The sequence below is a fragment of the Pipistrellus kuhlii genome, unplaced genomic scaffold (genome assembly GCF_014108245.1).
Source record: "Pipistrellus kuhlii isolate mPipKuh1 unplaced genomic scaffold, mPipKuh1.p scaffold_m20_p_18, whole genome shotgun sequence".
In the NCBI taxonomy this organism is placed as follows: domain Eukaryota; kingdom Metazoa; phylum Chordata; class Mammalia; order Chiroptera; family Vespertilionidae; genus Pipistrellus; species Pipistrellus kuhlii.
Genome location: NW_023425493.1, coordinates 21862535 through 21878106, shown reverse-complemented (window position 1 = coordinate 21878106; position 15572 = coordinate 21862535). Strand labels below are relative to the sequence as shown.

Below are 15572 nucleotides of genomic sequence, written 5' to 3'. Positions count from 1 at the left end.
GACGTGCTTACTGTAAAGAAACCATAAGGGCATAAGATGCCAATACAGAGCGTTTCAGGGAGTCAGCATTAGCAAAAAGATCGAAAGCTACACAATATCCGAGGATAACGACTAAAAGGGGAATAAAGGAGAGAGAGGCTAACTTTATCCTGGGGCCTCCAGAGTGCCTCGCTCTCACCGAGTATGCTCTGCAGTGAGGCCCGGGAGTCCCTCCTCGTCAGGGAGACCACCTGCCCGGAGAGCAATATCATATCCAGGAGCGAGGCTCAGAGAACGGAGAATTAGAGTAGCGACAACATGGCCCCAGGCCTTGTCTCAAATCACTGCAGCGCTTCTCACAGCACCCAGGCGGGGAAAAACAGAGCAAACACAGCTCCTTCTCCATACACCTCCCCAAACACCCACAGCGTCTGCTGTCCTTTTGTTAAGGCAACGGAATCGCTCAGCTACAAAAAAAGATCTCAAAACTTTAACATTTGAGAGACAAGTTTAAAATAGTGTTACCTCAAAACCGCAGCTGTGATGGAATTGCTTTTCTTTTCCTTCACCTCTGTAATAAAAACTAGCTTTCAGGGTAAGATAAAGAAGAGAAAGTCATAAGAAAAAAACAAATAAATGTGGTTTTAAAAAAATATTTTCTTTCTGTAAAACTTTTCCAGAAAGTCATAGTAGATCAGGGGCTTCCAGAAAACTAGGGGGAAAAATTCCAAATATTCCAAATCACGAATATGAAACCAACTATGATATTTAAAAAACCTAGAAAATATAAAACAAAACAGAAGGAAGATGGATGTGGAGTCCAGATATAATAGCTGCATCACTAATCCTACAGAATAGAAGACATCTAAATATAAAAGTAAAGAGATTTATGTTTATTAATTCAAAGGCAGAATGAGGCTAAAGACAAATAAGAAGGTGTACTAAGAGACTATACACCACCTTACAGGTAAATCTCATTTTGAACATAAAAAGTAATAGTTGGCCCTGACCAGTTGGCTCCGTGAATAGAGTGTTGGCCTGCAGACTCAAGGGTCCCAGGTTCGATTCCAGGCAAGGGCATGTATCTTGGTTTCGGGCACATCCCCAGTGGGGGGTGTGCAGAAGGCCTTGGCTGATGTTTCTCTCTCATCGATGTTTCTAACTCTCCCTCTTCCTTCCTTTCTGTAAAAACATCAGTAAAATGTATTTTTTTTTTAAATAAAAAGTAATAGTTGTATGAGCTGAGGATCCTGATCCAAACTCCTCTTAATACTGCCTAACTTCGGAATGATATCCCATAGCTTTCCTTCGGAGAGAGGGAGAAAAATTTTGCCTCTGGAAATAGCCACTGTGTCTTCTCTTTAAAGGAATTCTCTAACTGAACGGGCACTTCTGCCTCCATCATACAGAAGGTGGTTAGGTTCTGTGGCCAGCTTTTAAAGCCTCCCTGTGGTTTGTGTGAGGGATTCGCACCCAAGCGCACTCTGGAAGGAGCAGGCGGAGCTCACGGGCGTTTGCACCCGGGGGAGCAGTCAAGGTCAGAGTTCGGACGTGAGCACGCTGACGGGGGTGGAACAGAACAGGGCGGATCCCGTTTCATACTCAAACATTTTTATAAAACCCCACATCGATTTTCTCAGCTTCCGTTGTCATGAATAGGTGTGGCTTTACAAATACTGGCAGGAAATGTGGCTTTCTAAAAAAGATCTGCTCCGTAGAAGGCATGGTTGTGGCTTCTTTTCTGACCAAGGCTTAGGCTACAGACTTGGCACTTCTCACTTGACCTGAAAGGAAGCAGACGTTTAAAGGTCCATTTAATCAGTTGGCAATATAAAACACAAATGAAGACAGTTTGTACGTTTTTACTAAATTTATTGGGGTGGCACTGGTTAATAAAGCTGCATAGGCTTCAAGTGTACCATTCTGTACTATGTCATCTGTATGTTGTATTTGTTGACCCAAAGTGGATATGTTCAGTGGATAGAACGCCGGCCTGTGGACAAAGTCAAGTCTCCTTCTGTCACCATCCTGCTGACATTCAAACCACTTTTTATCCCAAACTCACGTGGTGTAGATATTTTTAGGAAGATAGGAGTCACAATATCTTCCAACTGTTGTTTCTGCTCAAAAATCTCACTGATCGAAGCTTCCAAATGGGCTTCCAACCAGTCACTCCTTAAACGGCACGCATTGAGGATGGTATTCTACAGGCAAACCCAGAAAATGTGCTTAATTATTGAAAGACAAAGCTCTGTACATCTCTACACCAGCACTGCCTACCAGAACTTTCTGTGACGATCTGAGTCCGCATTGCCCAATACAGCCACATGTGGAACATATACGGCCACTGAGTGCTAAAAAAGCGGCGGCTACTTCATGTGAGCTTCATTTTGCCTATGTTTTGTTGGTTTCATAAGAGATCTCGTAAAGTGCTTTACAAACCACGAGTGAAATGTGTCACTTAACACGGTCCCAGACTTGGTGACCTCTATGCTTTAGAAATATCTAATTCTTGCTGAAACCGGTTTGGCTCAGTGGATAGAGAGTCGGGGTGTGGACTAAAAGGTCCCGGGTTCGATTCCGGTCAAGGGCATGTACCTTGGTTGTGGGCACATCCCCAGTGGGGGGTGTGCAAGAGGCAGCTGATCGATGTTTCTCTCTCATCGATGTTTCTAACTCTCTATCCCTCTCTCTTCCTCTCTGTAAAAAATCAATAAAATATATATTTTTAAAGAAATATCTAATTCTTTTCATCAGAAAGTCACAAGAAAATTCACAGAACATCCTGCAGAGAAATGTAGGAAACAACACCAAAACACATTCCTGATACCAAGTATATCTTTTGTATGAGTGTGTGTGTGTGTGTGTGTGTGTGTGCGCGCACGCACATGCTAGCACCCACATCCAATGCAGAACACTAGTCCACATGCAGTACTCATTATGCAGCAAATATGGCAAGCTACCTTTATAGCTGTGCATCTTTTATACCATTACGTAAACTGTGATACATTGATAAAAGTATGTAGTGGATATTGTCAGATACACTAAAACACATGATGCAGGTCTGTTTTGAAGCACAATAATGTCAGTGGTCCTCTCCAAACAGAAGATGCAGACAGACACCTTCAGGACTATTCACCCTGCTTCTGTGCCCTCCCGACCCCATCCCCCACCCACCTCAAGAGGCTTATATCTTTGCTTTCCTTTTAAAATAGTTTAACTCCAGCCCTGACTGGAAGGGTTCCAGGTTCGATTCTGGTCAAGGGCATGTACCTTGGTTATGGGCATATACCACTTGGGGGTGTGCAGGAGGCAGCTAATCAATGTTTCTCTCTCATCGATGTTTCTAACTCTCTATCCCTCTCCCTTCCTCTTTGTAAAAAAATCAATAAAATATATTTTAAAAATGAAAATAAAATAGTTTTATCCCATCTGTTGGCATCCCTAACAATATAGTTTGGTATTGCTTGCTTCTGATTTATAAATTTTATAGATTTATAAAAATCTATGTAGTCTTTGGTAAATTTTTTTTCACTCAGCACAATTCTGAGTGAAAAAAAAGATTCATTCATGTTGTTGGGTGAAATACTTGTACATCTCTATGTCACTCTTTAATATGTTGTCATTATTTATTTATTTTTTGCTGCAAAAAGCTGTATTGTTTCATTTGGTCCAGGGCATGGGAGGGGGCCTTAGGGTGGTTAAAAGAATGGCTAGTAGTTTCCGGGAGAGGCTCAGGCACGAGGCAGACACCAAGGGAGGCAGAGGGGCCCCTCAAAGGCCTCTGGGCTGCAAAGGGTTCTAGTGGTGCCTGCGGGGGAGCCTTTGGAAGAGACACTCGCCCGCCCAGCCTGGGGGCCGGCAGCCTGGGGATGTTAGGCAGGTGTCGCTCATCCTCTTAATGCATGTCACCAAAAGTGGTTCTGCAGGACGTGGTTCTGCAGGAAGTCTCGGAGCTGAGGGCCTGCGGGTAGAACCCAGAGCACGCAGCTCTAAAAGGACCTGGGTCCGGTCTTCTCCAAGGCCGGTGGTTTCCACGGCGTCCGGAGCTCTGCCCACTCCTCCTGGGGAGGCTTCTCCAGGAAGAGAATGTGGCCGCTGCACTGGTTTTGCATCTTTAAGAGACGCTCGGAGCCCTCGCGCCTCTTCTCCGCCAACGCCAACACTCGGAGGAACTGGCCCACGCCCTGGAGAGCCGCATCTCCCGTGGAAATATTCAATAGAAGCCCAGCGAGAGGTAGGTGTGGGCGGCCCGCAGAGGCGGGGGCCAGGCGGGACCGCAGCCTCCACTTCGTGGGAAAATTCTGATGAATTTGGGAGCTCATGGTTGTTCTGGAAAATTCTGATGAATTTGGGAGCTCATGGTTGTTCTGGAAAATTCTGATGAATGTGGGAGCTCATGGCTGTTCTGGAAAATTCTGATGAATTTTGGAGCTCATGGTTGTTCTGGAAAATTCTGATGAATGTGGGAGCTCATGGCTAATCTGGAAAATTCTGATGAATGTGGGAGCTCATGGCTGTTCTGGAAAAATTCTGATGAATTTGGGAGCTCATGGCTGTTCTGGAAAAATTCTGATGAATTTGGGAGCTCATGGCTGTTCTGGAAAATTCTGATGAATGTGGGAGCTCATGGCTGTTCTGGAAAATTCTGATGAATTTGGGAGCTCATGGTTGTTCTGGAAAATTCTGATGAATGTGGGAGCTCATGGCTAATCTGGAAAATTCTGATGAATGTGGGAGCTCATGGCTGTTCTGGAAAAATTCTGATGAATTTGGGAGCTCATGGCTGTTCTGGAAAAATTCTGATGAATTTGGGAGCTCATGGCTGTTCTGGAAAATTCTGATGAATGTGGGAGCTCATGGCTGTTCTGGAAAAATTCTGATGAATGTGGGAGCTCATGGTTCTGGAAAATTCTGATGAATGTGGGAGCTCATGGTGGTTCTGGAAAATTCTGATGAATTTGGGAGCTCATGGTTGTTCTTTGATAAGGAGTTAAGGTAGAAAGGAAGCCGGTGTGCTGAAACCGGTTTGGCTCAGTGGATAGAGCGTCAGCCTACGGACTGGGGGGTCCCAGGTTCGATTCCGGTCAGGGGCATGTACATTGGTTGTGGGCACATCCCCAGTAGGGGGCATGCAGGAGGCAGCTGATCGATGTTTCTCTCATCGATGTTTCTAACTCTCTATCCCTCTCTCTTCCTCTCTGTAAAAAATCAAATATATATATATATATATATATATATATATATATATATATATATTTTTTTTTTTTTTTTTTTTTTTTTTTTTAAGAAGAAGAAGAAAAAGAAGAAGCCGGTATGTTGGCTGGTCCCGGAGGTGGTTTGAAGGTGGTGACTGGATAAGATGCTGGACGGTGGTCAGAGGCTGGAAGAAGGGGCATCGTTGGGTCTGTTTCGTCCAAACACTGTCGAAGCAAGAGACAGATCTGGGGCTGCCAAGGGCACTGCCTTTCATTACTTTTTGTTAGTCCATCTCTTATCAGCCTTTAAGGAAGAAGGGAAAGAAGGGGAGGAGGGAAGGAAAATGGAAGGAGAAGAGAGCAGGAAGGACTGCTGCCTGCCTGAGCGTTAGTGTAAAATGAAAGATATAAGGTGAAAATCTCAAAAGACTTCAGAACAAGCAATGATCGCAATGTAGTACCTTGTCTTCTTTGAAGAGTCTCCCTGGTCCCTTTTCTAATTCTGCAAGAGTTGTAGAGACCTTCATAATATATTTTCTCAGAGCCAGCCTTGCAGCTGAAAGAATAGACAGTAAGATGTACAAAAATAAGACAAAGACCAAAAAATATGCTCAACTGTTTGTAATGGACTGTTACATAGGCAGAGCTTAAAGGGACTGGGTGGAGGAGATTTTTTTTGTGTGTTTGTTTTCATTGAATTTCAAGAAAGATAACAACTCGCCGAAACCAGTTTGGCTCAGTGGATAGAGTGTCAGTTGGTCTGCGGACTGAAATGTTCCAGGTTCAATTCCGATCAAGAGCATGTACCTTGGTTGTGGGCACATGCCCGGAAAGGGGTGTGCAAGAAGCAGCTGGTCGATGTTTCTCTCTCATTGACGTTTCTAGCTCTCTATTTCTCTCCCTTCCTCTTCTCTGTAAAATATCAATAAAATATATTTTAAATAAAATAAAATAAAAGCACCTTCCAGATTCCAATTCTGACCCACACATGGAATAGAATTAATGTATATGGGCAAGCTAACTGGCTTTTTTGCTTCTAGCCCTTCACAGCTTCAAACCCATCCTTTATGTTGCAAACAGAACTAATCCCCTAAACTGGAAACCGAGGTTTACGTTTTGGCTCCACTAGTTGGGAGACCTGGAGTCAGTGGTGGTCTCACAATTTCAATACAGAGTGGAATTTAGGGAAGGGACTCATTGAAAGAGGGAACTAAGGGGTTTATCACAAAACTGCATTTGTATAATAAGCACGCTGATATTATTGAGAGAATATATTTATTTTGGGTGGCTTGGTAGAAAAAGGAGCTTATTGAAAGCATCCTATCAATGCCACCACGCCTGTCTTAGTCCATTCAGGCTGCGACAGCAAAGCACCACAGACTGGGTAACTTATAAGGAACAGAAATTTACTGCTCACAGTTCTGGTGGCTGGAAATCCAAAATGATTGTAGTCAGGTGAGAGCCCTTTTCCTTCATAGCCCCAAGGCCTTCTTAATGCATCCTCACAAGGTGGAAGGGGCTAGGGAGCTCTGTGGAGACTCTTTCAAAAGAACACTAATCCCGCCCTGACTGGTGTGTCCCAGTGGATAGAGCGTCAGCCTGCGGACTGAAGGGTCACAGGTTCGATTCCAGTCAAGAGCACGTACCTTGGTTGAGGGCACATCCCCAGTAGGGGGTGTGCAAGAGGCAGCTGATGGATGTTTCTCTCTTATCAATGTTTCTAACTCTCTATCCCTCTTCCTTCCTCTCTGTAAAAACATCAATAAAATATATATATATATTTTTTTTTTTAAAAGAACACTAATCCCATTCATGGGGCTCCACCCACATGTCCTTATTCCTGCTGGTCTCCCCCACCCCCTAAGACCATCATTTGGGCATTAGGATTTCAACATGTGAAATTCTAGGGACTCGAGCATTCAGATCACAGCAATTCCTTAACCCCTCTCACCTCAGTTTTCTCATCCATAAAATGTAAGTAATGTAATACAGACCTCACGGAGTTGTAACGATTAGACAAAATGTAGTATACTGCATACAAATATCTTGGCACAGTGCTTGGTATACAGTAAAGCACTCAATAAGTTTACCATGTCATGCTCCTCCTCAAACTCTATAAATGACTCCCTATTGGCTACTGAAGAAAATACAGGGCCTTCCAAGGTCTATCTAGCCACAAGCTATCTTAGCTTTATTCACCCAGAGAGTCTATCTATTATTTACTTCCTGTTCCCACTGTCCCCGGATGTCAACATGACTCACTCCTTCAGTTCCTCAGGCATCATCTTATCAGACAAGCCTTTCCTGATTGCCCTGGATAAAGTAACACACGCACTCACTCGTTCCTCCACTTGCGGGCCATGCCATAACCCCTGACAGCTCTACTTTGTTGTTCTCCATAGCACTCCATAGATATATTTTCTATTTTCTATGTCTCCCCACTAGAAACTCTATGAACATAAAGATTTTGTCTTGTGCCTCCTTGTATATTCATTCTGAGTTCCTAGAACAGTATTTAGCACATAGGAGGTGCTCAATAAATATGTTATATGAATGTTTACACAGAATTTCTTGCTTATTATGTTTTCTCAATGTAAGATGACTTGTCCTCCTACCAAAATTCTACTCACTCTTCAAACCTGACTTAAATACACGTCAGTGAATCTCCTAATTGTCCCAAGTAAAACTCATTGTGCTATCAGCTGTTACATGATTATAATTTGATTTAGCTCTCATTTTAGTCTACAGTATCTTGGAATTTTTATAACCTATTCTTTGCTTCTACCTCTAGATTGTAAGATCCTTAAGGGCAGGGTCTCTGTCTCGTTGTCTTGACAAATGCCATGGCCCCCTCACCATCTCATCTTTTTTTTCACATACCATGCCCATTTCCCACTCCTCACCCACTACCTAATAGTACCACATTGCTACCAAAAGGGGGGGTACTTTTTAAAAAAATATATTTTAATTGATTTTTTACAGAGAGGAAGGGAGAGATAGAGAGTTAGAAACATTGATGAGAGAGTCATCCATCAGCCGCCTCTTGCATGTCCCCTACTGGGGATATGCCTGCAACCAAGTTACATGCTCTTGACCAGAATCGAACCCGGGACCCTTCAGTCCGCAGGCTGACGCTCTATCCACTGAGCCAAACCGGTTTCGGCAGGGAAGTACTTTTTTTGCTTAACCGTTTGAAAGGAAGGATATTTCAGAGTGAAAAACAGAAGCGATAGTAGGTTGTGTAAAATGGCATGGCTACAGATATTTTTAAAGTAGATATAAAACAGCTATCCTTGAGAAGAGTTGGAAGGAATATAGTTAAATTGTTTCCATGAAACTCCATTAATATGATTATAGTTTTAATTAATTAGCTAGCAAGACATTAGTAAAGTCTTCATTTTTTTTTTTAAATAAAATTGAAGTAGCTCAAATAATTCTAGTATAAAGTAAGAAAAAGTATCCCCAGGTGACTGGCTAAGTAACACCTTTTAGTTCCAATGTGGTTATGATGTCACTGACTCTGTCCATGATTCACTCTGACTGATGATGTCACAATGATCAGCAGTCTTTATTGTGCCAAGTAGGAAGACAACCTTCAGTATTCTCATTTACTAGTGCTCAGGGCATTCCTGCTCTGTCTCTAACCAGAGTTTTGGCCATAGCTTTTTTTTGTTTGTTTTTGTTTTTTAATGTCCCAATTGAGAAAGATGTTCATTCAAGGACTACCCCTGATGTTTTTTCTGTTGTTTGTCTGCTTATTGAGGGAAAGTTCCTGCATTTGTGATGGAACTATTTGGGCTAAGGTTGGATGGGAGATACTTCCTGAAGAAATGCTGTATCTGAAAGTTGAGCCGGCTCCATCTCACTGTTTACCTTACCCTATGGACAAACTATGGTGCAATATTTTTAATTTGGATGCAATTGCGAGTCTTGTACATCTCGTGTTTGTTTTAGGACAAGCTATCTCTCTAATCCTACTTGCTTTATCTGTGCATTACCTGTGGATGAAGTGGAAGAGACATAAGAAAGAAGTAAGTTAACAATGCAAATAGTAATAGTCATAGGATATCAGAGTTTAAAAGACAAGATTACCAGCTTCTTTGAAGGAAAGTACAATGTCTTTTTCCTCTCTGCAGTCTTCCGCAGTCCCCGCCATTCACCCCCAGCATCTAGCACAGTGGCTGGCATGTAGTAGGTGCTCAACTAATGAGTATTAAATTAGAAGGTCCTTAAAATAACCTAGTACAATCCCCCCCCCCTTTCAAGTTACAAAATGCATCAAGAAAGTAATGAGCCAGGATGAGTAGAATGTAGAGGAAATGAAGTTACCTTTCTGGGCCCAGAGGTAAGTCATCTGATCCTTCTCAGCTGCCTCACCAATAAAATGAAGGATGTGGAATAAGGTATGTTAGATTCCTTCCAGGTCTGTCTAAGAAGGCTAAGTATGTGAAAGTTGGCATGTATTTTTTAAATAGACTGTAAACTAATGTGTAATGTTTGGATAACTTTCTGGGAAATGGCACTCTTTAATTTCCTACTGTGCCAATAACACCATATTCTGAGGCAATCTTAAAAGCTCATTGACTTTTACAATAAACATATTGCTATGAAATGACCCTGATGTTGCTGCCTTATACTTTGAAGATGTTTAGTGAAGGGAAATATTTTTCTAATATTCAAATAACTTCTCCCAAAAGGATGCTCTCACCATAATAAGCACCTTTTAAATGTTGTTGATGGTAATTATTATCATTGTCTTTCACAGAGGATACACGAAAGAGCATTTCTTCCGCCCTCAGACCTGTTTTCTGTAATGACCTTTCTTTCCTATCCATAAGTAATGCGTGGTGTTCCAGCATAGCTATCCAGAAAATTTCATTTGAACTACAGTAAGAAAACAACCTCTAATTTCATGTGCTTTCCCCCCTGTTAGCTGAAAAAACAAGCCTCCATAGACATAGTTAGTAATGAACCAGAAAGCCAGTCCATCAATGACATAGACCAACTGCTCTACAAACTGTTGGCCACGACGTCCATGATGAGTGAGTACCTGGACCAGAAGGCCCAGTGTCCTTCGTCTAAGAAATTCAAGCACGGAAAGCTCAAGTATAAGAACCGAGGAGGAACCAGAGGACACCAGAGACATGTGCAGGTAGTTGCGTCCAAAATGGAGACCACGCAAAGCGCCTAGGAGAGAACTCGCATGAGGTTCAGCATGGTTCTCTGTGAGCCCTTCTCATTTTTTTTTTTCTTGTCACATTCTTTACTGAAACTTTTCAAAGGAGCCCAGAGTGAAGATATTTCTATTCAGCTGAAAAGACATCCGTACTTACTAAAGTACTGGGGAAAAGATGGTCCACAGTCACTGCTTCAGATTTATGTATTTTGTTCTTTTTAATGCATCACATTACAAATCATTAATTGATCTGTAAATTAGAATCTTTAGTGTTTTAATAAATCTCTGATTTAAATATTTGTGATGTTCCTTGCTTTCCTGACCAAATGTTATGGCCACAAGAAGACTTAATTTCTCATCTCAGATGCCCTTTGCTAGAATAGTATGAAAGTATCAAGTAACAGATTAATTTTTAAAATATTTTTTTCATTTTTAGTATAATAAATGATGAATTGAGTATCAACGTGTTTTTCTTTAATTTGAGTTTTGTTGCTCAGATATCTCAATTTTTTTTTTTTTTTAACAATATGGTTACCATATCTTCCAACAAATACTGGGGCACTGATCTGAGACTAGGACAGAAAGTTTGATTACAAACATGAAAAATCCCAGAAATATATACAAGATCTAAGGCTGGGTAGAGAGAGCTCAAGGAGGGAGGGGCATCTGTAATACTGTCTCCAATAATATTTAAAAATCAATCCTTGGCCCTAGCTGGTATGGCTCAGTGGATAGAGCATTGGCCTGGGGACTGAAGGGTCCTGGTTCAATTCCAGTCAAGGGCACATGCCCAGGTTGCAGGCTCAATCAATCCCCAGTAAGGGGCCTGCAGGAAGCAGCCAATCAATGATGTTTCTATCTTCTCTCCCTCTCCCTTCCTCTCTGAAATCATTAGAACTCTTTTTTCAAGTTTATTTATGGTTCCACTTTCCAGACTTTCCTCCTTCCATGCTTCCTTAGCACAACTCTTCCCACATTCCCACAGACGTCTGTTCCATCCCTTTGGCATTTTGAACTATCAACTCAGTGCCGCTCAGAGAATGCTGATGTATTTTTCTTTTAATGGAGGACTCTTGAACACTTAAAAAGTGTTCAAACCTTGAAAATCCGAAGAAATTTTTTTCTAACAGTGGAATTTTCAGCAGTGTGGAGAGGACTCTTTGGATTAGGGAATCCTCAAGCCCTTAAACCTTTCCAGATGCCTCCTACTCTGATCACTAGGACAGGGAATGGAAGTGACATACACTTGAAAGTCTGAATTAAACAAACGTGGAATGTGGAAGAGTTTGTGTTTCTGACATTCCAGAGCTACATGCACTTGAAGCGCCAATCCTTACAATTCTATCACCGGTCTGCAAACAGAATAATAGTTGATAGTATTGGCACCTTTCATCTTCATCACTAGGAAATGATAGGTATCATTGCCCTGAGAACGTAAGGACCCAAACAAAACAGATTGATATTAGGGAGAGGAAAACAATAAAGCTCCACACACACACACACACACACACACACACACACGCCTCAAACTGTTTCTTTTCAGAAAAGTAATAGCACAATTTGTCCCTGGATTGTGTTTCTTAAGTACTAGGGGTCATTCTTCAGAAATGGGTGGGGTGTTGTGGGTTGTTGTGTGTGTTTGTTTTTTTGTTGTTTTGTGTGTGTTTTTGGTTTGTTTGTTTTGGGGGGGGAGGTTGTCCAAGGTCACATAGGTCTCAAGTGGAGATACCCCTACGTAAACTCAACAATCTGAGGCAAGAGCCCATGTACTTACGCTTTTATTACTCTGCAGCTTCCCTGTGCCAACCAGGACTTGTGTTCCAGTAAAGCAGTCTTGTCACTGTCCTTCATACATGCCACTGACTTTCACTCCCAGCTCTTAGAGTTAGCTCACGCCTGTCTCCTTCTATTGTATTTTCAAATCCCACCCGTTCTTCAAGGCCCAGCTCACCTTCCACATGCATGACTTCATGACCTCCGTCCACTTCAAAGCATGTATGATGATCTACTCTGCTGATTTTAACCCTTCATCATAGTCTCTCCGATATTATTACTGATATGTACCTAACAAATGTCCAGAGGGCAGGAACGACCTATTGTACCTACGACAATGCTCAGTGAGCATGTATTAAATGCTTGCTAAACACACAAGTCCAAATTACTGCATAAAATGAATGCCACAAACTTCATATTTACTAATTGTTCAACCAATGTTTGTATGCATGCAAATCTCTAAGCCATTATTCTACAGGGCTATGGAAATGACATAGACAAAATATTAGTATGGCTTTTTGACCTTGGATGGAAGCACGGTACACATACAACTGAACCAGTCAGCTTAATACTGGTTCAGTTGTATGTGTGTGTCCTTACCTGCCCAGTCCAGGAATTCAACGCACTCGGTCTGGGAATACCGAGCAGCCACATCTCGAGCCAGCTCTTTCCGGAAGTTCGGAGCTTCTATGTCAACATCCAGTTCCAACACGAGCACTTTCAAAGTTTCCAGACGCCCCCAGGCTGCAGCGCAGTGTAAGAGCGTATAACCTGACAGACAGCATGAAGACAGGCCAAACAGACTACACTCTTCCAGATTCATCATTGCAATAATAGTATTGAGCGGTTACCGTCTACCAACTTGCTATGTACCAAGGACTGTGATATTTATAATTCTGATTTGATGGTTACACCCTATGAGGGAAATCCACTTATTAGCCCCATTTTACAGATGAAGAGGAATACAAAATGATGAGGTAACTTGCCCCCAAGTCACACAGCAAATAGTGAAGTCTGAGTTCTTAACTACTATGCTGTACTGTATCAGCATGTGTATACACACATGCACATTCTTATTTATGTGTGTATACATTATATATGCAAAATATAAAGCAGGCACATTCTATTTATCCACCTTTAGGTAGTAATAAGTAATACTGATGAGATAAAAAAAAAAAAAAGGCAAAATACCTCTGGCTGTGTTGTCATTCAGATTCATGCCATATTTTGCCAAAACTCTAATCACTTCACTTTGCCCAGCCATGCAAGCTGCATACAACAAATTTCTTCCGACAATGTCTTCTTCCAAGAGGAGGTGTTCAGTCTGGTCATAAAGAGGGTTCTCTGGATCCTCAAAAATCTTCTGCAAACTGTCTACATCCCCTGTGAGAATGGGTTGCAAGAGAGGATTAAGAAGGCCCATCTTTACCTTCTCCTTCCCTTTCTCCTCCTCCTCCTCCTCCTCTTTATGCTCCTCGTCTTCCTCCTCTTCTCCTTCATCAAATTCTTCTTCTTCTTTCTGTGAGAAAAGTTCTGATTTTTCTGAACCCTCTGAGTCTGGGGCTTCTTCTAGATCCATTAACTCCAAAAATATTCAATACCTGAGACAAAGAGGCGGGGGGGAATAAAAATCTACTCAGACAAATTGTCATTTATTTATTGACTGATTCAGCCAGTCCACTGACAATGTAGATGGGATGAAAATTCTTAACTGGCTTAAAAGTAATTATAATATATCTCATCCATTCAATTAACAAAGTTTATTGCACACCTACCATAAGTCAATACAGTCGATGCACTGCCTGAATACATTCTAAAATGCTGAACGTGTGATATACATAGTAAATTCAAAAGGAACAGCACTATGGATAAGGACAATGGAGGGTGGGGAAAGGGCAGAGGGTGGGATGGGAACCTGGTAGAGGAGAGCAATGGGAGGGCTGAGCGGGGGAGAGGAACATTTGTAATGTTTAAAGGAACATTTAAAATTTATTTTTAAAAAATAGGAACAGCAGAGAGCAATGCAGGCTAGACTCATTGGGGAAAGATTGAAAGAGGATGTTAGAGAGAGACCCACTTCCCTAAACATGGGTCATACTGGGAAGAAGTGAAAAAATAGTTGCATCATTGGGAGCCAGATTATTAAGACCTTAAAAAAATTAGTCACTGATGTTCAGACAGAATTCAGTCTCTCAGTAATGGGTACTGAAAGCTTACTATTGAGGTAATATACTAAGTGCTATATAGGCATTACATAAATTACGAAGAAGAATCAACTTTATTTCCTGCCCTAAACAACTTAATTTTTTTTATGGGACAAAAGGCGACCTGTGCAAAATAAGTGTGATAAAAGGTGATAGATGCTAAGTACCTTATCACATGAGATGAAGTGCTATGGAAATTTACAAGGGACAAGATTAATTCCAGTTGGAAGGCTTAACAGTGCTCACGCTGGCATAATTTGTATGAAATTGGGAGTGATACAAAGGCCCCCGCATATGTGTGAGAGAGCTTGTAGCATCACTGTTCACAGAGCAAAAAGCCTGGGTGGGGCGGACAGCGCCCATTAACAGGAGCACAAACTGTGACACAGTTACACAAGAGAGTGCATAGTAGTTAAAACGACTACATTACAGGGACACTCCATGTGGTGGGCAGCTCTGACATGGTCCCAGAGCCGCTCCCCCTGCACCCTGGTATGCACGCCATGGGCGGTTCTCTCCTAGTGAGGAAGGCAGGTCATGGTGATTCTGTTCTAACGGGAAGGGATGCCACTTCCATAATGCACTTACAACAGGCAGGACTTTTGTCTCGTTGGCATTCTGTCCCTGACTCTTCTCGCGTTCTATGATGGAAAGAGACATGGGCAACCTCTCGCCCAGAGCCAGTAAGGAACCGAGGCCCTCAGTCTACCAGCCCAGAGGACCTTAAACTCACCAACCACGGAGTGAACTTGGAAGTGAACTTTGAGGTAACTGTGGCCTCAGGCAACACGCTTTTGTGAAACCGACTTACTGACTTCTTGTGGGAAAACAGCCCATCGGCTTTTCCTTTGAATTCTCAAGCGGGAGCTCTTTGGGGGCTGCTGAGGCACTAACAGTAGGCAGCCACATAGGTCATGGTCCTTGCTTTAGAGTCTAGTGGGGAAGACTCAGTGAGTCAGCGATGACCAGGATATGGGCTATAATGGAGATTAGCAAGGGGTGTTTTGAGAGTAGAGAATGGACATCTAAAGTAGACTCAGGCTTTCCAGAAGAGGTGGCCCTTCAGTTTTGAAGAGCAGGAGTCTTACTAGGGGGAGGAAAGGACAGCCTGGGCAACAGGAGTAGCATAAACAAACAGTGAGGAGGCAGTCAAGGCAGCTGAGGTGGTGGTAGTCCCTTGTCCCGGCTCTGGAAGGTCCCCAGGGCTAAAGGTCCAAAGGGGAGGCCTGAGGAAGAGGACCG

At 42.4% G+C, this 15572-nt stretch overlaps 2 protein-coding genes across 2 annotated transcripts; one reads left to right on the top strand and one right to left on the bottom strand.

The window, feature by feature from the left end:
* Nucleotides 1-1379: 1379 nt before the first annotated feature.
* ANKRD45 (ankyrin repeat domain 45) lies at nucleotides 1380-13738 on the bottom strand. The gene is made up of 5 exons (XM_036441948.2): nucleotides 13318-13738; nucleotides 12727-12897; nucleotides 5639-5733; nucleotides 2045-2183; nucleotides 1380-1763 (listed from the first exon to the last, which is right to left on the bottom strand). Exons 1-5 carry the CDS (start codon nucleotides 13703-13705, stop codon nucleotides 1732-1734), a joined length of 825 nt encoding a protein of 274 aa, XP_036297841.1. The 5' UTR covers nucleotides 13706-13738; the 3' UTR covers nucleotides 1380-1731.
* On the top strand, nucleotides 8867-11048 carry TEX50 (testis expressed 50). The gene is made up of 2 exons (XM_036441954.2): nucleotides 8867-9208; nucleotides 10111-11048. The coding sequence occupies exons 1-2, from the start codon at nucleotides 8867-8869 to the stop codon at nucleotides 10366-10368; spliced, it is 600 nt and encodes a 199-aa protein (XP_036297847.1). The 3' UTR covers nucleotides 10369-11048.
* Nucleotides 13739-15572: the final 1834 nt, after the last annotated feature.

Bases quoted from the DNA above. Each gene is read 5' to 3' on its own strand.
- ANKRD45 (XM_036441948.2), bottom strand. From the start codon at position 13,705: ATGGATCTAGAAGAAGCCCCAGACTCAGAGGGTTCAGAAAAATCAGAA. The intron at 5,734-12,726 runs GTAAGGACACAC...CTATTCTTTCAG, and splicing joins TGAATTCCTGGACTGGGCAG to CTGCAAGGCTGGCTCTGAGA. The intron at 1,764-2,044 runs GTGAGTTTGGGA...GCTTCCTTTCAG, and splicing joins CCTAAAAATATCTACACCAC to GTCAAGTGAGAAGTGCCAAG.
- TEX50 (XM_036441954.2), top strand. From the start codon at position 8,867: ATGTCCCAATTGAGAAAGATGTTCATTCAAGGACTACCCCTGATGTTT. The intron at 9,209-10,110 runs GTAAGTTAACAA...CCCCCCTGTTAG, and splicing joins GGAAGAGACATAAGAAAGAA to CTGAAAAAACAAGCCTCCAT.